This window comes from Eublepharis macularius, chromosome 2 (assembly GCF_028583425.1).
Source record: "Eublepharis macularius isolate TG4126 chromosome 2, MPM_Emac_v1.0, whole genome shotgun sequence".
NCBI classification, from domain to species: domain Eukaryota; kingdom Metazoa; phylum Chordata; class Lepidosauria; order Squamata; family Eublepharidae; genus Eublepharis; species Eublepharis macularius.
The window spans coordinates 192,416,102-192,440,852 of NC_072791.1; the positions used below are offsets into that span (position 1 = coordinate 192,416,102).

The following is a 24,751-nucleotide window of genomic DNA, read 5'->3' on the forward strand; positions in this document are numbered from 1 at the left end:
CATGAGAAACAAGATCCATTCCCTAAATTTGTATCTCATCTTTGCTCAGATCAATGTACCTCTTTCTCCCTTCTTTGTTTATAACAACATGCAATGTAGATTAGGCTGAAGAGAGCGAGAAAGAGAGCACAACTGACCCAAGGTTGTCCAACAAATTTCAAAGCCAAGTGGGGATTTGAACCTGACCTGAGTCTCCCAGACCCCATCCAATTGCCTAGATGCATCCTCTGATTCAGAATAATCTTGCCGCTGGTTCTTTCTTCTGAAGTCCTCCTTTTTCCTCACTCTGTTGTGTGTCTGTAATTTTTAGTAAACCTGCAGACATTTTGCTATTTAAAAAAAAAATTAATGCAGCACTTAATAAGTAAAAAAGCTTTTAAATAAAATGTATTTGCCGATGAACCTAATCTCAAAGGATAAATAACTAGAGGATATTGATCCAGTCTATGAATAAATAGAGTCTGTGGAGAGGCAGCTTTTCTAAATAAAATACAAAAATACAAATAAAAAAAATAAAAAAATATTTTTGAAAATATTCAGAATTATATTAGGAGGCATTTTTTTTTAAAGTTAGCAAATACTGCAATTGGTGCAATAAGCGCTAGGTGCGATTCTAAAAGACTAACTAAACATCTTGGTGATATCGGCAGAGAGAGGATAACCATTGGACATTTGCAAACAGCCTCACTACTTGCAACATGCCTCATACTAAGGTGATACTTCACTGACTCCTAGATTCTGGGACAAGATCCAAATCAGTGAAGGGCCAAAAAATTCTAGCCCAAACATCTGGTGGACTGTGATAACATATCATAATCATCACAACGATAATAAAACAGTTTCACAATACTTTCCCCGAACCTTTTCACAAGCATTATCTCAGCATCAGGGTCTGCAATTCATTTCAGTTTTGGTGCTCCAACCTTTTAATGTAAGGACGTGTTACCCATGATTCTCCCAATACACGCAGTCACCATTTTGTGCGAACAGGGCAACATGCCTATTTTCTGTTTTGGTACACATGAGCCTGTATCCTGAAAGAGTCTGGGTTTCTAGTTAAGTTATATGTATCCAAAGTTTGAAAATACGTGCATTGCCCTATTCAGCCAGAATGGTGATTGCACACAAGAGGATTACGCATTATATATACAATTGGATTGCAAAAACTGTAATAACTAAAAAATGCTAAGGACTCTTCAGCTGATGGTAAGATCCCACCCCAGGTGTTTTTATTTAATATTATACTAACAGTTCTCAGATATGAAATATGGTATATTTTGAGGTTGGATAGATTGGACCAGGGATTTCCAGTTGGATCCTCAGTTTCTGCATTTTGCTATTTTTCTTGCATATCTGGCTTTTCAGCTGGAAAGAATTCATTAAGCTGTTTTCTTGTTTAGGTGGTTGAAATTTGAAGAAGATGTTGAAGATGGAGGGGAGAGGTGGAGTAAACCATATGTTGCCACTCTGTCACTTCATAGTTTGTTTGAACTGAGAAGTTGTATCCTCAACGGCACTGTGCTGTTAGACATGAGAGCAAATTCTTTAGAAGAAATTGCAGGTAAGTGTATGCTTTGAATCAGTAATATGGAAATATTTCTTTCCTTCATCTGTATTTTTAAAGAACTCGCATTACTTAAAATGTGTCAAATTTACGAGAGGTATAATCTGTTTTAAACACAGAGAAAACCGTATCATAATTTTTATTATGTTTTATAAGTTTTATTTTATATATTTTGAGAATGATCTTGCAAGTTAGATTTCTGGTGGGAATTTTGGGGGAAGGCCTACAGACAAGATCAATTTATCTGCCAAAGATCATCCATGAATGGGCACATTCATCCCTTATTCTCTTGTATGTGTAAGAAACGGCTGGGTAACTGTCTGGCATGGTGTGGTTTTTTATCTTTCCAGTATTATTCCCAAGGTACTGAAGGTTTCCCTGACCTGAATAGCCCAGGAAAGCCAGATCTCATCAGATCTTGGAAAGTAAGCAGGATCAGCCTTGGTTAGCAATTGGATGGGAGACCTCCAAAAAAACCCCAGGGTCACTATGCAGAGACAGGCAATGGCAAACCACCTCAGTTAGTTTCTTGCCTTGAAAACCCCAGCAGGGTTTGCCGTAAGTCGGCTATGACTTAATGGCACTTTCCATCACTACCAACACTGAAGGTCAGAGTCCAGGCAATACCTAAACTTGACTGAATGGAGCAGGAAATACTAAACTTGAGTGGGTGGGGTCTATAAGAGAAATGAGAGACCATTAAGAGACCATTACCAACTTCAGAAGATCACGTGTCTTTGTAATATGATCATTAAAGTCATGGTCGAAATTTACTGAATTAATGGAGAAACATTAAAATGTTCAAAGAAAGTGGTGCATGGATAACACTGAACATAAGAAGGTTGAGAAATCAATGAACAATTAGAACGAATGCACCATGACCAGTAATTATGCCTCAGATAGCATTACTGCATCTTTTCACTCTGCCTGTCACTTTTAAGAGATGGAAGCAGTGTGCGGGAACATGCCACTGGGATGTCTCCTGCTTCTATCATTTTATCTCTTTGTCCATCATTCTCTTTTGTCTGCAGTGGAAAGCGGTAGTTTACTTGCATCTTATGCAAGTGCAAAGGTTACGCGACTGATGGAGCTATAAAGACAAAAGTCTCATTAGCTGCATATTTGCTATCTATCAATTTAATTATTATGGCCCTGATGGAGAAAGAGGCTTCGTCCTTGGCAGGCATAATGTAGAAAAGCTCTTTGCTGCACGCATTGTGTGTTTTGTGGAATGCCTTTTTGGGTGGACTCCACATAGAATAAAACCCAATAATGACCTTCTTTGATCAAGTCGTATCACACCTCCAGATTGAACTGTAATGACTACTTCAGATAGTTTTTTGATTTTTGCAAACAGTAATGCTGATCAAAAACAAAAAGTCAGCATTTTAACTTACAGTAACTTACAGTAGCAAACAAAACTGCATTAAGAAAAACTTCTCTTCAGCTGTCGCATGGTGGGATCCAACTCATAGCCTTCTTAGTATCATCCAAGAATGAAAGTAAAAGAATTCTAAACTCACAGTTCTTAACAAGGCGTGAACTATCAACAATCACAGTCAAAGGTCACCAGATGTGTCCTTGGAGTCCAGTTGCATTGTACATTGCTGTCTAATTGCTTTGGTTTTTTGATATTTTGCAGTCCACCTTCAGTCTCAGCAAGAAAGGCAGGCTATAAAGTAAATAAAGAAATAAACAAGTGTATATTCTTCCCCTGGTTGCCCCTGCAACCACCTCCCTTTGTTGCAAGTTTTGATTGTTGGCTCCTTAGGGCAGTGACCTTTTTTGTCCTTATGATTGTTGTTGATTATGATAGTAGCCTGTATCCTGGTAAGCCACTCAGTAGGGTATGAAGTTTTCCTCCAGCCTAAGGAGGCTCCCTCCAACTTAAGTGGTTTTTCTGCCAGTGGAAGAGCCAGTTAAGTTGCAGGAAGTCTTCTTAGCAGGGCTTTTTTTCTGGGAAAAGAGGTGGTGGAACTCAGTGGTGGAACTCAGGAGGACCACACAAGGACATCACTTTGGGTCAGCTGGAACAAGGCGGGAGTTTTTTAAAGTTTAAATTGCCCTCGGCGAAAATGGTCACATGGCCGGTGGTCCCGCCCCCTGATCTCGAGACAGAGGGGAGTTTAGATTGCCCCCCACGCCAGCAATCTAAACTCCCCTCTGTCTGAAGATCAGGGGGTGGGGCCACCAGCCATGTTACCATTTTCAAGAGGTGCTGGAACTCCGTTCCACTGCGTTCCTGCTGAAAAAAAGCCCTGCTTCTTAGACTGGAGGAGGGATTTTGACTTTGTGGAGCAGAGCCAGTGATGATGATAATCTCCCTTCTCTTAAACCCTGAGTGCTCCAGCTTATTGGCTAGGACTGAGCAAGCTATCTGAGACATATGCAATGGATTGGATGGCATCCACACACCAGGGATACTTGAACGATCACTGTTTCAGCTCGTGATTTTTTGAAAATGAGTTCAATAGTTCATTTCACAATTTTTTGATGAGCAGTTTGATAGTTCATCAATATGTTCATTGATATTCTACAGGTTACTTTACTGTATTCCTTTACTGCATTCCTTCCTTATCATGCAGTACAGCACCATTAGCTTTTTGTGCAGGCTTGTTCTCACATAGACCAACCAAATGCTACTTCCCCCCATCCTTGCTGCGTAACTGCTCAACTCACCAGATAATTGTTTAAATAGACAATTTGGTCACTCACAAATCATATAAATCAGTCATAAATAAAATGCTGCGATTAAGTATTCATTGTTCGTCTAACTATTTCTTATTGACACTAATGGCCGTCAATCAGTTTGCATCAGCATGGCTTTACGCACGTGCAAAAAACCCAATGCAAACGACTTCAGCAGGTGCTTGCCCCTGTTTGGTACAAACTGAATGGACTGGATGATAGACACGCATCTGATCAATACCATTAAAAACAGAAAGTTCAACTATCAACTGTCGAACAGTCAAATATATTTGTGGTGAAATTTTCCTGTTTTTATGCAGCAGCTATGACTCAAAATTGTACTACGTAGACAAGCCCAATCCAGTTGCAAACAAGTACTAGAACACAACAAGAATGCAACATATGGTGCTGTATGGATGCAGCCTTGGTCTCATGTCCAGTTGAGATTTGACTTTTATTCTTCGAACAGCAGCGTACCATCCCATAATGCAAACAGTTTTTTGAAATGGAATGTGACTGTGTGTTGAAATTCACGTGTCCTTAGGGATGTCCCTTGGAAACATATTCTCTGGAGTCCTTTATTTTGGTGAGTTTGAATTCTTTTCTCCTGTGAATCATTCACTATGGTGTGATAGTTTAGGAATTAAAACGAGACACAGATATGAACAACAACAACAACAACAACAACAACAGAGTGCTTATATACCACTCTTCTAGACTTAGTAACCCATTCACTACGTGAACAAAGCAGTGAACAAAGTCAGTGCTGTTATTATTCCTGCAATTAGGGCTCATTTCGAGGGGGAACGCGCAGGAATGCAGTTCCAGCAGTTCCCCAAAGAGGTCGCGTGTCAGGTGGCCCTACCCACCTGACTCTCAGCCGTTTTTGGCCCGTTTCAGCCTGGATTTAGGGTTGAAACGGCCCGGATCGGGTCTCTGATGGGTGATGGATCACTCTTCCACTCAGCAGCAGCCTGATCCTGACAGTTTGGGGCCCCTTTTCGGCCATTTTCAGCCCCTTTTTGCCATTTTGGGCCCAATTTCGGCCCTGAATGGCCAGGATTGGGTCCGAAACAGCCAGGATAGGTGATGTCTGGGTGTGTGGCATGTGCAAATCAGTTATGCCAATGACACACTTCTGGTGATGGCAATGGGAATGGCATATGCTAATGAGCTATGCTAATGAGTTCCTCCAGCTCTTTTTCTGTGAAATGACCCCTGCCTGCAATACACCCAGGAAGCTGGGGCTGAGAGGAGTGGCCTAACCAAGGCCACCTGCTGCGCTCATGGCAGTTGTATGATTCAGATCAGCAGAGTGCTGATTCATAGCCCCGTCACTTAACTACTATGCTACAGCAGCTACCTGAGAATGGATATACATCAGGTTGAGGGATGGTACCAGATTTGTGGACCTGCTTAGGTGTCCTAATTGCTGCAGCATCCAGAAATCTGCTGCCTGAAAGGCAAGCTTGTTGTGACAACTGCTAGGCATTTAGAGACTCTGCAAGCAGCAGGAGTGAGTCAGACTGTATCAGGGTCCTGGCCTCTTTTGATTGCTGCCAGCCTGCTGTCACGCAGTATCACTCAAATTACAATGCTGCATTTTTTATTATGGCTGCTAAGCATTCTTCATTCCTGGAATCCTACCATCATCCTGAAATTACCATACCATTTGTTGTTGCGATATATTTGTGGGCTTTCCAAAAGCAAGTTTTGATACGTTTTACATTCTATAGCCTTTTTTCATTCTTAAAATTTGATTGTAGAGGAACTTAGCTGTTCCTGCTCTTGAATGTTCACGTGTTGTTAATTCAGGATCCAGGAAAATAACGAGCAGAGCTTTGCTCATAGATTAGATCTGTGCTGCCTCCCCCTGAGCTTTCTAAAGGGCTGGAGGTCCTCTAGGAATGGTATAAGAAACAGCTGGAGATATAAGGGGGTGATAGTGGGATAGGAAAGTTGGCAAAAATCCCCACCCCTTATGTGAGTAATGATATCTTTTCATTCATGACAGGGGATGATAGTATTGGATCCAGCACAGTTCTTTTTTTTTACTATATTGCTTTGTATTAAATATAAGAAGTGTTTGCTTGATCAGGCCTAGCTAGACACCATCCTACTTCCTACAGTGGCCAATCAGATACCTCCAGAAGGCCCACAAGCAAGATATTGAGGTCAGTCCTTTACCTGTTCTTGCCTTCTGTCAACTAGATTCAGATCCTGCCTCTGAACATGGAGGTTTCATTTTACCCATTGTTGAACCTATCTTCCAACCCCCTTTTAAAATGCCTCTGAGATTGTGGCTGTAAAATTCCTTGGTTTAGATCCAACTTTATACTATCTGTCACACTTCTATCCTACCCTTCCTCCAAGTGGCTCAGCATACATGGCTCTTTCCTCCTCCATTGTTTTATTCTCAAAATACCCTTGGGAGAAAGGCTGGAATAGAATGACTGGACCAGGGTCATCAATAAGGCCCAGTGGAAGTCAGAACCAGGGTCTCCCTAAGTCCTAGGCCAGCACTCTTATCACTACACCAAACTGGCCCTGTGTTATTCTTCTGGGAAAATTAGTTTTTAGCATATGTTCTATCCTCAGTGTTTCTATGGAAGGGGACCCTTGCAAGGTAGAAAATAGCTGACCATTCCCTGTCTCCTCCACACCCCAGGCTATTTGCTCTTACTTTAGGCTTACCATTCCTTTTTTCTGGGATGGAAGATCCGCCTCCACTGACTGGGGCTTCCTGCTGCCACTCAGTTGGCCAGTGGGGGGAAGGATAGGGGGGAAAGCATCATCAGCACCCCAGTGTGCTGATGTCATACCCCATGTGTCCAGAAGTGATGTCAGCACATTTCTGGGAGGCAGTGGAGATGCTCTAGCATTTGAGGAAACTGATTTAACTCGAAATGCTGGAACATCCCCAGTGTCTGCTGGCAATGCACTGACATCACTTCCAGGCACACAGGAAGTGATGTCAGCATGTTGCTAATGATGTAATGATGCCGTCAAGCCCCTCTACAACCCAGTAAGTCCCTTCACCCCCAATTGGTTGCAGCTGGGAACTTGGCAACCCTATCTTGAGAAGTAAGATGTTTGGAATGGGAGGAAAAGGTTTTGTATTCTCAGTAGTTTTCCTAATAGCAGCTCTTCCCCACAGAGTTCCATCCTGAAGTGGGCCAATTTCCATAGCCAGACTCTATCCTCTTTATGTAAAACTTGTGTCTCTAGGGTTGGCAACTATGGAGCCTCTACTTGCTGTCCTCCTACTTTAAACATTGTTAAAAGTCAATACAAAAAATTTAACAAAGCCGAGCATTCACAGTCTGCTGCACCTTGCTATTAGATCAAGGAAAGAGCCTTCTCTGACCTTATGTAATGACTTCACTGCATTATGCCTTTCCTATTATTTGAAATCAAATTGGCATGTGGAAATGTTCTCTTTTGATATTTTCATCTAGTTCCTTTGGATGCGTTCAGATTCTCAATTTGCCATCTGGTTTTTGACTGCAACCACTCAATGACTCCATTAAATTTTTGTACTTATCATATGCCATTTTTCTAGCTCCATTCCAAGGTGTTTTCCAAACATCCTAGCTTGGTGGTGTATACTATTTATGTTACTATTTATGTTACAAGTTGTTAGCTTTGTTTTGTTGTTGTTGTGGACAAACATCCAAATCTATGAAACAATTGAATCCAGAGGTTCTTCAAATATGAATCATGACCCCAAAGAAGATAAGGTAAGTTGCAGGGTCAAGCTTCTGAGTTGGGACAGTAGAGTCCAAGCTCCTCCTTCTCCCACTGGTAGGAAACGGAGACAAGAAAGTAGAGCTGCTGCATCACCTCATCTTGGTCATGAAACTGCCTTATGTTGACTCTCTTCTTGGTCTATCAAAATCAATTTTGTCTATTCTGGGATCTTAAGATTTTCCATATCACCTACTACCTGATCCTTTTAAGTGGAGATGCCAGGAATTAAACCTGAACCCTTCTGCATGCCAAACAGATGCTCTATCCTTGAGACACTATTAATTCTCAGTGACTTGGCTCACTTCAAGAAGACACCCGTTGTCTTTTGGGCCTGTACTGCCAATGACCTAGAATGCTTGATACTTTGGTGGTGCACCCCAAGAAGCAGAGTAAGTTTGGAAGTATGTCTCATTTCACAAAGTCTGAAAGCTACTGGTTGAACGACTTGTCTGTGTTTGATGTTATTGATTTGTAGACAATGGATTAGATCCAAAGACCCTCTTCCATAATTAGAAGGGCACTTACATGACAGGAGAAATAAGGCTGTCTCAGTGACAGAGCACAAGTCTTACATGCAGAAGATCCCATGTTTAATCCATTTAACTCAAGGGTCTTGGGGAAAACCTATCTTGCCAGGAGATACTAGATATCCATAAAAATATTGAGCTACATGGACCAGTGGTGTGACTTAAAAAAAACAAAAAAACAAAAAACAAAAATAGAAGCAACACCAGTAGCTTAAAGAAACAAATGTCATCGGTGGCCATTTTTAGGCAAGTACAACAGCACTGCCAATACTCATCAAGATTAGTCGTGGCAACATCCACCAGGTGACTTGCAATATGCAACTTGCATGAATAACTCAGGCCCAGCTGCTTTTCTACTCTTCAGCAGCAACCTCATGAAAGCCAGTGTAGTGTAGTGGTTAGAGTTTCAGACTAGGACCTGGAAGACGCAGATTTGAATCACCAGTCTGCCATAGAAGCTCACTGGGGGACCTTGAGCCAGTTACACATTCTCAGCATAACGTACCTCTCATGGTTATTGTGAGGATAAAATGGAGAGGACAGTGATGTAAGCTGCTTTGGGTTCCAGTTGTGGAGAAAAGCAGGGAATAAAGGACGTAAATAAAGAATAAATATAGCTGAAGGGGGTGGGGACAGATAAAAAGTAGGTGGGTGAGTGGAGAGTCAAGAAGGAAACAGGGAGAGATAAGGGCCCTTTTCACACTTATGGTTTAAACCACCATTTATGAGCATTCGCTGTGATTGCAATGGCTTTGGTATGGCACCGCCACATTCCACACTGTTCGAGGCAGTTTCGATTTAGCATCTTGTTTTTCATTTTAGACGGGCACTGAAGCCTCGGTGCAGTTTCAGGCTTTCAGGGCTTTGCAATTCATGTCGCACTTTTTAAAAAAACTTTGAGAAGGCATAGTAACATTTCAGTGTTGGAACCCATCCTCCCCATATTTGTTGATTGAGCTGTCCCATGCCCACTGGAGAGGCAATTGGTGGCAGAGTTCTGGGGGGAAACATGTACTTTTCCTGCTTATTCCGCTCTCATTTATTTTTTTTAAAGCCAAGCCAGGAAGGAGTTAAAATGCTGCTGGTTTATCACGTCTCCACAGCTTCCCTGCTGTTTTGTTTTTCAAACAGCAGTGCAAAACACTTGGGTTTTGGGGGGGGGGCATTAGCAGAAGACACTGGGAGAGAGGGAAAAGCAGTCAGTTAACCTTTTATTGGCTTTTAAAGCCAGGAGAAATGAACAGTAATGTTACAACACAGCAACGTTACAATTCATTCCTGGCTTTGAAAAAAAGAGAGAGTGCACATACCCTTGAGGGAGGAAGGGAAAAGCAGCCATTTAACCCTTTCCTGGCTTTTAAAGCCAGCAGGGAATAAGCACCAACATTAGGAATTGTTCCTGGCTTTGAAAAAAAATGAGAGAGTGCATGCATACCTGAGAAAAGAAGGAAGCCAATGGAGAAGCAGCCTTATGACCCTTACCTCGCTTTACTGATACAAATGGCGGAAAAGGAGATCAGAGAGCTGAGTTGGGTGGGAGTGTTTAATTCCACACAGGGAAAAGGAGAGGGGGGAGAAGAGAAGCAGAAGAGGATTATACAGTTTGCACTGACATTAATCGGGCCAGACATGACTCAGCAGTGGCTTCAAAAAAATCGCAGTACATCCACCGGGGGGGGGGGGGAATCAGGGATTCCCCAGACAAACATCGGTACTGAACCCTATGTGAGTCTGAAATGCCTGCAAATATGGGAAGCAGAACAGATACTGAAACACTTTAAAGTCCCAGTGCGAAAAGGACCAAGGATATGGGGACTGCCAGGAGGTGGGAATGAGAAAATAATGTGAGGAAGGGGGTACAGGGGGAAAAAAGCTGCCCCCAACAAGTCCCTGTGGATTCCCTAATGTGCAACTGGGCCTGGCCTAGCAGTTGGCACCACACAGCTGGGCTATAGTTTTCCCAGGTAGAGGAAAGAGGGAAAGCTGAGGACTAGGTAAGGGGGGTAGATAAAAGTAAGTTAGCCATCTGAAGGAGGCAGCAAAAGGGAGAGGCTATTGGAGCTTTCAGAGATGGGTAAAAGGAAATAGTGGCAGAAGGGAACATGAGATCCCCTCCCCCACCCAAAAGTCCTGGCAGGTTCTCTACTTTCCTATTGAGGTCAATGGACTTAAAAGAGTGTAACTCTGCTTAGGATCATACTGTTAATTAATTTCTATCAATATTTTCCAAGAAATCTATCACATTTACCTCAGTCCAAGGTGATGATGACCAAATGAAAATGCAAGTAATTATTTATGTAGCCAAACTTCTTGGTTTTCTGGTCGTTTCTTTTCTAACTCATTTTGGAGCTTGCTTTGTTGTAGCTAGTTTCATACTTTTTATAACTTCAGTGATTTCTTTTTTAAGTGCTAGAAACACAAGTATAGATATGCTACTCTAAAGTATATTCCATGTTCTTCTTGTCAAAAGTTTCATAGTTTTTTGTTTTCAGCAGTGTCATAATGTAACTCTTGCAACTAACCTATATATGAATAGGAAGCTGCCTTTGTTGAACTTTGTAGAAGCTGCTTTTGTATGGCTGAAAGATTTCGCTTGAATAGGTATATATTAGCAGAGTGGTTTTGCATTACTACAGAGCAGAGGGTGCCCAGGAGCATATGTACTGTAAGAGAAAGAGAACATACCTTGGAGACATTGCAGTGGCTGAAATACTTTTTAGAAAATTGTTCTGGAGATATCCTGGTGAGAAAAAAGTGCAGAAATATAATCATTTCTTTGGGGAGAATTATCTGTCATGCAGAAGCATTTTATGTGTCACTTTTATGTAACAGTTAGCTTAGCTGGATTTTCTTACCCAATTTAGTGGTAAATATTATAAACCAAAGGAAAAACAAATGTCTATATAAAACATTAGTATTATGGTAGTAGGGAGTAGGTTCAAATCCCCATTCATTTGAGTAACTTGCTTGGGCCAGTCACACTATTGCAGGCTAACCTACCTTGCAGCACTGCTGTGAGAATAAAATGAGGAAGAAGAGAATCAAGGGGTCACTTTGAGCTCCTTTGAGGAAGGATAGAAAAATGTGGTTTTAGTTATTTCTATCTCATTCTTTCAACAAAGCACACTTGAGGCAGCTGACAGACAATAAAAACAAGTATCAACAATAATTTAAATGACATTTTTATAAAAGAAAACATAACTGTAAGCATGGGAGATTACATAATGTTATAATGGGTTTCAGAGTTACTACAACTTTGGGGTATATATTTGTAGTTGTATTTGAAACACATTATTTTAATCTTGATGCATTTCTCCGCAGCAGTCCTGTTATGAGCCTGGGCCTAGTGAGGCCTAGTGGCTCTGGGGAAGCCTGCACAAAAGTGACTGCAGGGTCTACGTTTCCCAGGTTCCCTTTGGCCCCTGTGATTGGGAAAGAGGGGATTCTGAGGGGGAAATTGCACAGATAGGAAAGTAGGGAGATTGTGCCTGATAGAAGGGATAAAAGGCCTCACCACAGAGGAGGGTGTTCATTCCAAGGGAGCAGAGCTGAGGAAAGGCTGCAGCTGACAAGAGTGATCCCTCATTCAGAGACAGTTGGAAGCCAGTCACCAGGAGACCGTTAAGACCAGTCTAGTTAGATGCATTAGGATGTGTTAGTTTGTTTATTCACCAACTTTTACTATTCTCTTTATTTTACAAAGTTTTGAACACCAGTTATTAATAAACCTTTTAAATAAAGTTTTTTATTATTCTGCCTGAGTCCTCATGCCTCATTCGGCCACATAATAAATCAAACCTACTGGGAAAGAGTAAACAGAAGGGGTCGGTTGGGTGCTCTGGGTTCTTTGGAGGAAACCTGTACCAGAGTGGTGGGAGTCTATAGAGAGCTTCCCTGAGCCTCAGTCAGCTGTAACAAGTCATATTTATTTATTAATTATTTTACTTGTTTACTTCCTTTATACCCCCACTATACTGGCGCTTCCTCCATACCATAGTTTATTATGATCCACTATCAGTTAAACATTACCAAAAATTAGCAGTACATAATACGTAATAAAAATAATACCTAAAATAAAGTATGGTCTGGTATTCCCTCAGTGATCCCTTCTTCCTGTCCTCTGTTGTAATTGTTGTAATTGTTGTTGTTTTTTGTATTTTAACTTCGGTTTTAATGATGTGTTTTAATGGGTTTTAAGACATGTTTTTATTATTAATGTTTTTAATCTGTTAACTGCCTTGGTAGCCTTGATGAGGGCTAGGGTTGCCAGCCTCCAGGCGGTGGCTGGAGATCTCCTGGAATTACAATTCATCTCCAGGTGACAGTGCTCAGTTCCCCTGGAGAAAATGACTGACTTGAAAGGTAGACTCTATGGCATTATACCCTGCTGAAGTCCTTCCCCACTCCAAAACCTATCCTTTCCAGGCTCCACCCCCAAAATCTCCAGGAATTGTCCAACTTGGAGCTGGCAACCCTAGAGGGCAGAAGAGGGCAGTATAAATTTTGTAAATAAAAAATAAATATGGCAAAACAGTAGCACAAAGACCTTCCATAAACATATTGTGCTTCTATTATGGAGAAAAGCAACAAAAATCGCAACAAATCAGCTGCTAGAAAATCCAGAACTGTAGCAGGGAAAGAGGAGAACAACAAACTGACAATGATGTTGTCTGGAGCCACAATTATAATTCCGTATGTGATTAATGGTAATTATGTGACATTGGCCTAGAAGGGCTTTTAGCCTGGTCTCAGTATAAATGGTTCTTGCATACTTAAATGTCATTTGTTAGAACACATCTTTGTAGTAATATAAAGTGAAGCACATGTTGTATCTTCCCTACCTTGTATGGCAAACTAATTTGTTCTTCATACATACAAAGCTCAATGTTTTTTGAGCACCTACTTTTAAATTTTGCTCCTGTTCCCTTATTATTTACAAGAATTGAAGGTTTGACTTATCCTGTCTCCTTTTGATGTACTAAATTGAGTATCAGTTCGTGCACACTTCTTGTTTCACGACAGCTCTTATCAGGAGATGTGAGATTGTGTTGAGAAGAATCTCATGAGCTATTTTGACAGTTTTTACAAAGAGTTCGTGACTGACTTGCGTCACAGTTTCAGTAGGGCACGGTTTCTAATGAACATGTAAAGATGCTTAATGCCTAATTGATTTAGTTGGTTTAGAATGGCTGCAAATTCTATGAACACTGCCCTGTGAGTAAGCAGCATTGTATGGAACAGTTCAAAGTAGACTTATTATTTTATTTTTATTTGTGTCATTTATGGTCCGCCTTTCTCACTGAGACTCAAGGCGAATTACACAGTGTGAGTGTAGTACAGTCAGTATCAAGGACAATTTCATAAACAATGTTTAGGATTATATCCTGTGAATCTTTCTTTTTTGTTTTCCAGCTTTTCTCTTATCAGGAACAGTCCACTCATTTCTTCCCAAAATATCTAAGAACAGTATAACAATTAATATCATTGTTGAGTGCCTTCCTCCCTCAGTCTTTGCTCCCTGCCCAATTCTGCCATAATTTTGCAAGTGCCTAAATCTTACCTCCTATACATATAGCCTCATCAGATTAGCTGAGGAACCAATTGTAACTGACTTTTGTTAATATATAATAACCAGAGCTTTTTTCCAGCAGGAACGTGGTGGAACGGAGCTCCGGAACCTCTTGAAAATGGTCACATGGCTGGTAGCCCTGCCCCCTGATCTCCAAACAGAGGGGAGTTTAGATTGCCCTCCGCGCTGCTGGAGCAGCGCGGAGGGCAATCTAAACTCCCCTCTGTCTGGAGATCAGGGGGCAGGGCCACCAGTCATGTGACCATTTTTGCCGAGGGCAACCCACTGAGTTCCACCACCTCTTTTCCCAGAAAAAAGCCCGGGTGATAACATTTCTTAACACTGTAAGAAAACTCAAATGGTAGTAATAGGAGCTATTTTTGTGTCTGCATATACCAGGGTATGGTTCTTCCCACTGGACTTCAAAACTCTGAACTCTGGATTGGTTGTTCTGTAAGAATTACCTTGTATGTAGTAGCTGATAATTCACAGCCAATAGCCTGATTCATCTGATGTGCAAACTAATCTGGATGTTACATATGACCGTTCACACCACAATAAAACAGCAACCCTCTGTACTTGGTAGGCCCTTACTGCATCTCCTGCTCTGCAGATGTCAAGAGTTGGGAGTGGTCCCCCCACCCACCACTCTGAGTGGATTGATTAGGGTTTTTTTAAAATTGGATCTTACTTTAAACTGGCTTCTCTTTTTGTAACATCTCTCCTATTCCATACTTTCCTTTTTGCAACTTTTAATATAAATGAATATGCCGGTCTTCTAATATGCACTTCACGCTGTGTCTCCTGAAAGCTTATGCTGGAATAAATTGTGTTAGTCTTTAAGGTATCTTAAAACTCCTGTTTTATTCCATAACGTCTCTTCATATGTTACAGTTTTATCCTCCTAGGAGCTCAGGGCATCAAACATGGCTCTGCTCTCCATACTTTTTTCCTTACAAGAACCCTGTGTGGTAGGTTAGGTTGAGAGCAGAAGAGAAAGTGACTGGCCATAAGTCAATCAGTGAGTTTTGAGGCTGAGTGGAGATTTCCACCAGGGCTTCCCTAATTCTAGAGTGACACTTGAACCACCACGGAAGAAGATTGTTGTGGGATAACACATTGTATCATGTTTTATGTTCTGCTTGGATGTCTTTTAGGGCTAAATTTTTCTATAGTTTGTTTTTAATGATACATATGCTTTTGATAATTTTTATCATTTTTGTGAGTCACTTTGAGCAGGTCTTTGGAGAGACAGGATAGCATTTTTGCAATAAACAAATCACAGCAGTCTCATTTGTCTAACAGGCTTATGAAGACATCCATGGATCATATATTCTTTTATCTGTTCAAACTAAGTATCCATCAGTAATGCTGGTAGGGGGTTTTTTGGGTGGTGAAGGTAATGATGGACTAATGATGATCCCAACACCTTATGATGGTTATCTTCTTCATCTTTCAGACATGATCCTCGATCAGCAAGTAAGCTCAGGACAGCTCAGCGAAGATGTTCGTCACAGAGTACACGAAGCGTTACTCAAGCAGCACCATCACCAGAATCAGAAGAAGCTAAGCAATAGGATCCCTATAGTGAGATCCTTTGCTGATATTGGGAAGAAACAGTCTGAACCTCATTCCATGGACAAAAATGGTAATGTGTCAATACTGTTTCTGAACTTTTCATTACTTACGCTTTAAAGAAGGTGCTTAGTTCCAAACTGCAAAGTGGTTGGCCTCCCCATCTTAAACTTTTGCACAGCTGCATTGTCCTGCGCCAGTGGCATAACAATGTTGCAGTAACACCTCGCATAATACTGTATGCCTCCCGTCACAGCAGAATGCATGTTTTTCTAAGTTTTCCCTGGCCCCATTAAGATCAGTGAAGAGAGCAGATTATGGTTCTTTCACTTGAACGTGTTACAGCTGAGAGACTCAGAGTTTCTCTACACAAGACATCTTACATGAGGACGGAGACACAATGTTAGCTGGGAAGCATAGTTTAAAAAGACAGAACTGAAGGATCTGTCAATTTCACCTCTCTACACAGAGCCTGCCCAGACAGCTCCTCAGAGGGTTTGTTAATTTCATCTGCTCTCCTGGAAGACTCTGTGAATGAAAATGAAATTAACAAACCCTCTGAGGAGAGATCTCTGCAGGCTTTGTGTAGAGAGGTGAAATTGACAGAGCCCTTGGCTCTATCTTTTAAAACTGCTTCCCAGATAATATTGCGTCTCCCTACACTTGAGCATCCTTGTGTAAGATGTCTCATGTAGAGAGACTCGTAGGAACAGGGCTTTCTTGGCAGTGATGGTCCTGGAATTATGGGGTTTGATTTATTTATTTTTATTTCTCCACAGTGGGTACCCATAGTGACTTACAACAGCATTCTGTCCTCCTCCATTTTATTCTGACAGCTGCATTCCTTTGAGGTAGGTTAGTCTGAGAGAAAGTGACTGGCCTAAGGTCACCCAATGAGCTTCTGTGGCAGAGTGGGGGTTTGAATATAGGTGTCCCAGATCCTAGTTTAGCCACTACACTACACTGGCTCTTACAGGGGTACTACTGGTGTTACGTGAATGTAGCTGTGCTTATACCATTTCCTAGTCAATTAAGCACTGGCACAGCAAGAGTTTGCGATTCGGATGGAAAAGGATTGACCTTTCAGATCAGGCTAATTATCCTAACTTTGAGAGGTTCAGTCAAGCGGTTTTTGTTAATGCTTATCCTTGTCATAAGACAAGCCCTCAGCTGAGTGGGAATCAATGGGCATAGTACAGGTAAGCTGCTCAAGGACTGCAACTGAAATGTCTTAGGCTGTGGCCCGTAGTCTTACAGCCAAACTACATGAGATGAATTACACGCGTATGGCACGTGAACACACTTACACGTGTTTCCTTGTTGCTTTCCTGTTCACTCACGCACCGCGGTTACACAGTGCACTTGATCTTGGCCTCAGACTGGCATGGATTTCTTCTCCATTCCTCCCAGACGAGGGATGGTATTCCATGATGCACCTTTTCTTTATGCATGCTCAAATCTTCCTCTGTAACTTTTCTGTGAGGGAAAATTGTTTACTCCATTGGATGTATCAGTAACCCCCCCCGCCCATTTCCTGAGGAGGGGGTATCTGAAAAGTGGGGTTTCCACACCTCTGCTGAGATCTTGCAGATTGGCCCACCAGGAAGGGGGGGCATCTATACAAAGGAGGGTGGGGAATCCCCGTTGTTCCCAGGAAAGACTCCTCATTTCCCCCCCTCTATATGTAAGACCAATCCATTGAAACTGTGGGGGCTACCCAGGGGGATAAAGGTGGCATTTTGCAAAAAAGACCTACAAAATTTTCAAGGGACATACTCCCGACTGTCTTCTAAAGACCCCCCATGTTTCATGAAGATTGCATCCCAGGCAGTCATTTTATGCCCCCCCCAAAGAAGGTGCCCCCAGCCACCCCATTTGTTTCTGTTGTGGGGTAAAAATGACAACCACTGCAGAAACACATTGATCATGGCTTCCCCAGGGTCCAATCTCCCTGAAACTTGGAGGGGGGTGTCTTTAGAGGACAGTTAAGAGGAGGTTCCCTGCAAATTCTGTGGATTTTGAACCTTGGGAAGCCATTCAATGCCCCCTTCAAGAAGGTGCCTCCAGCCACCCCATTTGTTTCTGTTGTGGGGAGAAATGACAACCACTGCAGAAACACGTGGCTCATAGCTTTACCACAGTCCAATCTCCCTGAAACTTGGGGGGGGGGGTCTTTAGAGGACAGTTAGGAGTAGGTCACTTGCAATGTCTGTGGATTTTGCTTGCAAAATGCCACTCCAGCTCCCTAGATAGCTCCCAAAATGGTCCCCAAAGCCCAATCTTCATGAAACTTGGGGGGGGGGTCTTTAGCAAAGGTCCCCAGAAAATTTGATAAAAATTTGGCCCTAAAATGCCCCCCAGGCCCCCAGAAAGCCCCAAATAACATTTCCCATTGGAAAGAATGGCCAAATTTTACCAAATTTGCTCTGTATTGTCAAGCCAAACTGGAGATGAATACTCCTACCCCATCCTTTTCAGGTTCAGGTGAATTGGTTATAGGGTTGCCAGTCCCCCAACATGGGTGAGTGATTCCCTGCACTGCCTCCATTTCCTGCTGCTGCTCAGGAGAAAATTTTTAAAAATGGCTGTCAGACTGATGCATAACATCACTTCCCAGGAAAACCTGGAAGTGATGTCATGTCTTTCTAGGAATTCCCAGAAACTCTATAGTAAAACCATAGAGTTTTTGGCAGTTTGTAGAGAGAACATTACACCATTGTTGACATTCTTCCCCATGCTCCCCCCCCCCCCCCCACACACACACCATTGCCACTGATCTCCTGCTGGCATCTCTATTTGGTTATCTACTTTTGGTTATCAGTTTTGAGGGGACACCATTTTGCTTCCCTGAAAGGAAGATGACCAATCATGAATCTAAAATGATCTCCTTAAAACAATTATAGACACAAACACAGCATGCAAATTTAGGACAGCCCTCTGTTTTTGTACAAGAAAACTAGTCTTCTTTTCAGGCAATAGGGTAATTTTGGTTTTTCCCCTTTTCCTTCTAAGAAACAATAATCTTTAGCAGTATACTCTTTTATGGGAGGAGTAGTTAGGGATTCATGTTACTAGTTGTAAATCAGTTACTGTATAAACTTACAGTTTCATATACAAAGTGCTGAGGCAAAATGTTCAACCGTGAAGAGGTGGTTCATGGTTAAGTCAGTGGCTTTTCCCACTTAAAGGGAAAAGCCACTGGGAAGCACTAGAAAAAAAGCTGTTGGGAAAAACCACTGTCTGCATGATTTTTATTTATTTACTTATTTTGATATTTATACCCTGCTTTCCTCCCCAGTCAGCCCCCAAAGCAGCTTATAGCATAGTCCTCCCCCCTCTGTTTTATTCTAACCAACAACCCTGAGAGACTAACCTCCTATGTCACCCAGTCATCTTTCATGGGAAAATGGGGATTTGAACCTGGGTCTCCCAGTTCCTAGTCCCACATTCTAACCTATGAGATCCTGGGGAAATGCAGCCAATCAGAATGGTCTGTACTGAGCTAGATGACCCAAATGGTCTGAAACAGTATAAAGGGGGCTTAATTCAACGATGCTTGCAGGAATGTGCAGAGAACTAAACAGTAACTAAATAGTAAGCCTAGCTTATGTGTGTTAAAAATACTGACATCCCATATCTAGAAAATAGTGGACTGGGCCCTGCCAACTTTTTCATTCAACCTCATCCCATCCTACATAGCTTTAGTTCATGCAGGTCTTAATAGTCCCAGCATAGCCTTCTTAATAGTCAAGGGAGACTCCCTTGTCCTTTTATCTCCAGTGGAAAGGATGGTTGGATCCAGCCCAATTTCTGTTCAAAGCAGCTGACAGCAAGTTACATAAGAATCATAACGGTATAATCAGCCCAATTAGAATGAGACCTAACAACAGCAGAGCAGGATTTAAACAGATGGTGCAATAAAAGTCCCTGGTATCTGAACAGGAGCAACTAAGAAGTTAGTTGGGCCTTCCACTAAGTGGTGCTGCTACTGAGAAGGTCCTTATTACATTGCCAGCTCTCTTCCTAGAAATTATGCGCTGAATTTGATGCTTACAAAACATATGTGACCCATTCAACAATTATTGCTATTCTGTATTCCTTGAATATTTAAGTGGGGCTAAATTAAAGCATCCTGATGCCCTAAACTATGTCAAGTATGGGGTTGCCAGGAGCCTGCTGAGGTTGGGGCAGTTCCAGCTCCTGACCTATGTTGTCTGCCCTCTGTCCAGTAAGCAGCAAGAGGATAACAAGGGAAAAATGCTGATGATATTTTAACATCACTTCCAGGTGACCCAGTAGGCTTGCTATCCCCTGCCCTCACCTGCCACCCCCCCAGCTCCATTCACCTGGCCACTGGGGGGTGAGGCACAAGGCGGGAAGAAGTATATTGCTTGTCCATCCCACTGAACTGGCTTCAGTGTACCCAGTGTTCCCTCCCTTGTGCAGGAAAAGACATTGTTTTCCAGCATGAAGGAAGAGCTATGGGGGGGGGGGTGCTGAAGTAAAAAAAAACCCTCCCATTTGGACGCTTCAGCTCACCATGACTGGGAAGTGTGGGACGTAAATACCCTGTCCCCAGTCCCCTGCATTGACCCCTGTCAACCTTATGAAGCTGAGGTGATATCACTCCTCACCCCCTTACATCACTCTAGGAACTGACAAAATCTATGGTATTTACCTTAGAGTCTTCTAAAGCTCATGCTCTGTCGGACACCATCTCTATACTAACAGTGCAGTCCTAAGCAGAATCACACCCTTTTAAGCCCATTGAATTCAGTGTGATCCTAAGCAGAATTACTCCCTTTGAAGTCCATTTCTTTATTTATTTACTTCTTTTATATTCCACTTTTCTCCTCAATGGGGACCCAAAGCAGCTTATACATTACATTATTATCTATTTTATCCTCACAACAATCCTGTGAGGTGGGTTAGACATAGATTTAGAAAGGCATAATTCTGCTCAGGATTGCACTGTAAACCTGTGTAAGACTCCCATGCAGCACTCTAGGAACTGACTCAATCTGTGGCATTTGCTATAGAGTTTGGGGGATTTCTACCGTGTCAGAGGGCAGTGATGTCCCTTCTGGGTCTTCACCTGAAAGTGACATCAAAGTATCAACAATGCTTTCTTCTCTAAGGCATTGACCCCAAACAGCTCCTGGGCCTGGCATTCCTAATCATGTTTAAGAGGCCCCGTAGCATTACCAAACAAATGTGTATTTTCTTACCCAATTACGTAAAACTTGAAATTAGTATTTTTGTTACTTTAGAGGTCTTGAACTGTAACTTTCTTAGTTTGTGTGTAAATCTAGCTCTGCATTAAAGCCATTACTGGGTGCAAACTTTTTGCACCCTCCAGTCAAGTTGGACCAACTGTTCCCTCAGTAGCCAGTACAACAAGAACAAGTCGTCTCTGTTTGTTTTCTGTTCATCCTGTTCAAGTTTACTACCTTTGCTCATGAATTGCTATTAATCCACAATCTTGAAATAAGGGTCATATAACTCTTAATCATTTTTCACTTCATAGTGAACCTTTCTTCTCCCTGTGTTCTTGTGCCCACAAGTAACTGTATGTGATTTGAACTCTGCTATTGTGTAAGTCATCTTCACATTTCTTTATTTTGCTCTGTCTTTGTTGTATCTGTCTCTAACAGGCTCATCTCATCTTTGTACCTCCCTCTCTCATCTCCTAACCTTTGGGTTCTGTAAGCTTCTTGAAGGTCCAGAGGTAGTGTAAAAACCCTATATTGCATGAGCTTTAGACCAATTCAAATGTTCATTCATGTTTCACATCAGTTTTCTTATAGCATGAAGTTTTTCATTGTTATCTTAGTCTACCTCCTGATATTCAGAATCCCTAATAACATTTTCTAGAATTTTAATAATAATAACATTCGATTTATATGCTGCCCTTCAGGACAACTTAATGCCCACTCAGAGTGGTTTACAAAGTATGTTATTATTATCCCCACAACAAACACCCTGTGAGGTGGTTTGGCTCTGAGAGAGCTCTGGAGATCTGTGACTAGCCCAAGGTCACCCAGCTGGCTTCAGGTGGAGGAGTGGGGAATCAAACCTGGCTCTCCAGATTAGAGTCCCGCACCCTTAACCACTACACCTAACTGGCTCTCATATGAATAGTATTCCAGCACAATTGGGCTCTTTTACACATACAACCCTGCCCCCCCCAGCCTTTCTCACAGGTCCAGAGGAGCCCAGGCCACTTCCATTTTTTGATAGCCATAATAAAAATAAAAATGATGACTAGACATGGGCATGAATCGAAATACGAATCAAATTTCATGATGAATCAAGCCGATTCATGTATCGCAAAAACGCTTTTCATGGGGTTGCGTTTTTCATGAAGTCCATGACTTTTGGGGCTGATTTGTGAATGCTTTGTGATGCCAGACAAGCTGGTGCCAATCCATTGATTCCCTGGGCAACATAGGCCCAGAATGTCTGCAAACCTTTTGTTGCAGTGGAAACCCCAATCTTAGCCCACATAACTTTGATAGGCAGCTCTCCCTGCCAACCTAAGATCTCCCATTCTGTTCTATGAGAGCAACGAGCAGGGGGTATTTGGGCCTTCTGTAGCCATGGGAACACCAATCTCATCCCTCCAAACCCTGTTAGGCAGGTCTGTCTGCCAACTAGAGAGCTCCTGTTCTGCTCTATGTGAGCACTTCTTATATAAGGCACAGCTCTGTGCCTCCTGCTTTCAGTTCCAGTAGACAGAGGGAGAGGGAGGAGCTGTTGCTGGGATTTTGAGTGAGAGTGAGTGGATTTGGAAGCTTTTGGCTGGATTTGCTGCTGCTTCAAAAGAGACTGAAAAGACTCTTCCTTATTTTCTGCTCTTGTCCTTGCTGGGAAGGTTGTTGGGTGAGGGTGCCTTTGAAGTCTCCCTGCGAGTTTGGCATCTCTGGGTATGAATGGGGCCGTTGTAGGGCCCTGGGATCTGACGAATCACAAACCTACCAAATCGTTTCCTGATATGGGACAATTTCGTGAAAATTCGTGGTTCGTGGAATGAGACAAACCATGAAACTCAGGGTTCAGTTTTTTCCCATTTTGTGCCCATCTCTAATGATGACACGTTGTGTGCCCCCCCAAAAGTTGCAAAACACATTAAATAACAAAAACGTCTGTGTAAATTTGAGCTCCCCTTTGAACTTGAGGCCCAGGTCAAATGCTCTTCCTGCTCCCTCCCCCCACAATTAGGCAGATGTCAGGAGATTTTGAGGGTGGTGTCTGGGGAAGATAGAATTTGGGGAGGATACGGTGGCATTTCTGGGAAATTCTCTAGGAATTTCCCCATATTTATCATAAATATCATAGAGACATAGCCTGAAATGTTGCTATAGAAGCAATTTTCCTGCCATTTTCCTCCCCCTCCTCATTTCTTAAGGGGGGGGGATAGGGGCTGAGGGTGGGGAGTTACGTGCTGCAGATGTTCAGATGGCAAGCCTACCTCTGATGTGCACACTGGGCACACACAAGTGTGTATGTGCATGCATGTACACACTTAGAGTTTTAATAAACTACTGTAAATGTAGACATAATCATTCCCTTTGGCTAATGTCATTCAATTTCGGAAGGAAAAAAATCAAATTCTGAGGTAAATTTTAACGGGCTGCTTCAGACCATAGACTCATCTAGCTTAATACTCTTGGCATATCAGAATTACTAATATATATTGGTTTGTCATGGCTTCTCCTAAAGATTCAAGGAAATAGTGGTTTAGTAAGAGAACTGAGGATTATTTAACAGATACCTACCTATTCTCATCATAGGTTGCCAGGTCCCCCGGAGCCCAAACCAGGGAATGGGTGTGTGTGTGTGCATGTGCACGCATATTGGGAAAACTCACACCATGCGTGCACAGCACTCCCACATGCTCCAAAGTACTTCCTTGCCACACCGAGAATAACGTCATTTCCGGTGTGACAAAGAAGTGAAGACACCACACAGGATTTATTTATTTATTTATTTGCATTTGTACCCCGCTCTCCCCACACGCCGGCTCAGAGCAGCAAACAGCAATCAAACACATTAAAATCCATTATATATAAATTGCACTAAAATGAAACATTACATTATATTAGCACATAAAAACATAAAAAATCATACAAATCAGTGCAAGGTGCAACAACTTTTCCTGCAACCCATATGCTGAAGCCCCCTCAGATAATTCCCATAAATCCCATGGGATGGTGATGGCATACCTGTTAAGAGGGTTGGCAGACAGTCGGGAGAAGGGGTCTAGGTTCTCCGCTCAACAAGTGACTGGGTAAAAATGAATAAACAAGGAGCCCTGCTCAACCCTGGCTTCAACCATATGTTTGGCAGAACATCTCTGTCTTGCAGGCCCAGCAGACAGATAGCAAATCCAGCCGGGCCCTGGTTTCTACCAACAGAGAGTTCAACCAGGTTGGCGCCAGGACCAAAAAGGCCCTGGCCCTGGTTGAGGCCAGGCAGGCATCCTTTATCCTTGATAAAGGAAGTGCTCTGAAGCACATAGGAGCATGCTGTGGAGCTCCTGGGCCCATTCCCCTCATCCCCCCCCAACCTAGTGAGAGGTAGAGGGGGTAGATGCTGGGAGCGGGGAATCCCCCGCCCCCACCGGAGGGAGGGGACTGGTAACCCTATATTATCATGTAACTATATTGCAAAGGAAGAAGCAAGAAATATGTAAAAATTTTACATCTGTGGAAGTAGCCAACCAGATACTCAGTGAAAGCATCTTTACTGCAATAACACTCAAGCAGCTTTCAGTAGTTTCATAATGGTGACTTTAATACAAGTTGAGGTGTAATCCTTACCAAAAGACTGAACCAAAAGTATGGAAGTTGTGTATTGAGCTGCAGAAAAGTGTATTAAATTTCTATTCTCAGCTCCTCTCCCTCCAGTTTGGTTAGTCTGGTTCTAATTATTTTCAAAAGGTTTGAGTAGGCAAAACATATTATCCTGTCCTTACAAGTAGTGAACAATTTGCCTTGAAAAAAATATTATGAAAAAGTTTTTGATAGTGCATAGAATATAATGAAATGTGAATTCTCTAATTTAAATAGCTACTCC

General features: G+C 42.3%; 1 protein-coding gene across 3 annotated transcripts in view; it reads left to right on the forward strand.

The window, feature by feature from the left end:
• The window catches only part of SLC4A10 (solute carrier family 4 member 10), a 171,184-nt gene that overhangs the window by 85,487 nt on the left and 60,946 nt on the right, over nucleotides 1-24,751 (forward strand). For 2 of the 3 annotated variants that reach the window (XM_054970422.1, XM_054970423.1), the window contains exons 5-6: nucleotides 1,401-1,561; nucleotides 15,558-15,746. In XM_054970422.1, the coding sequence (XP_054826397.1) occupies nucleotides 1,401-1,561; nucleotides 15,558-15,746 (350 nt within the window). Of the gene's footprint in view, nucleotides 1-1,400; nucleotides 1,562-15,557; nucleotides 15,747-24,751 lie in introns of those variants that run through there. The other variant, XM_054970424.1, reaches the window with a different exon arrangement.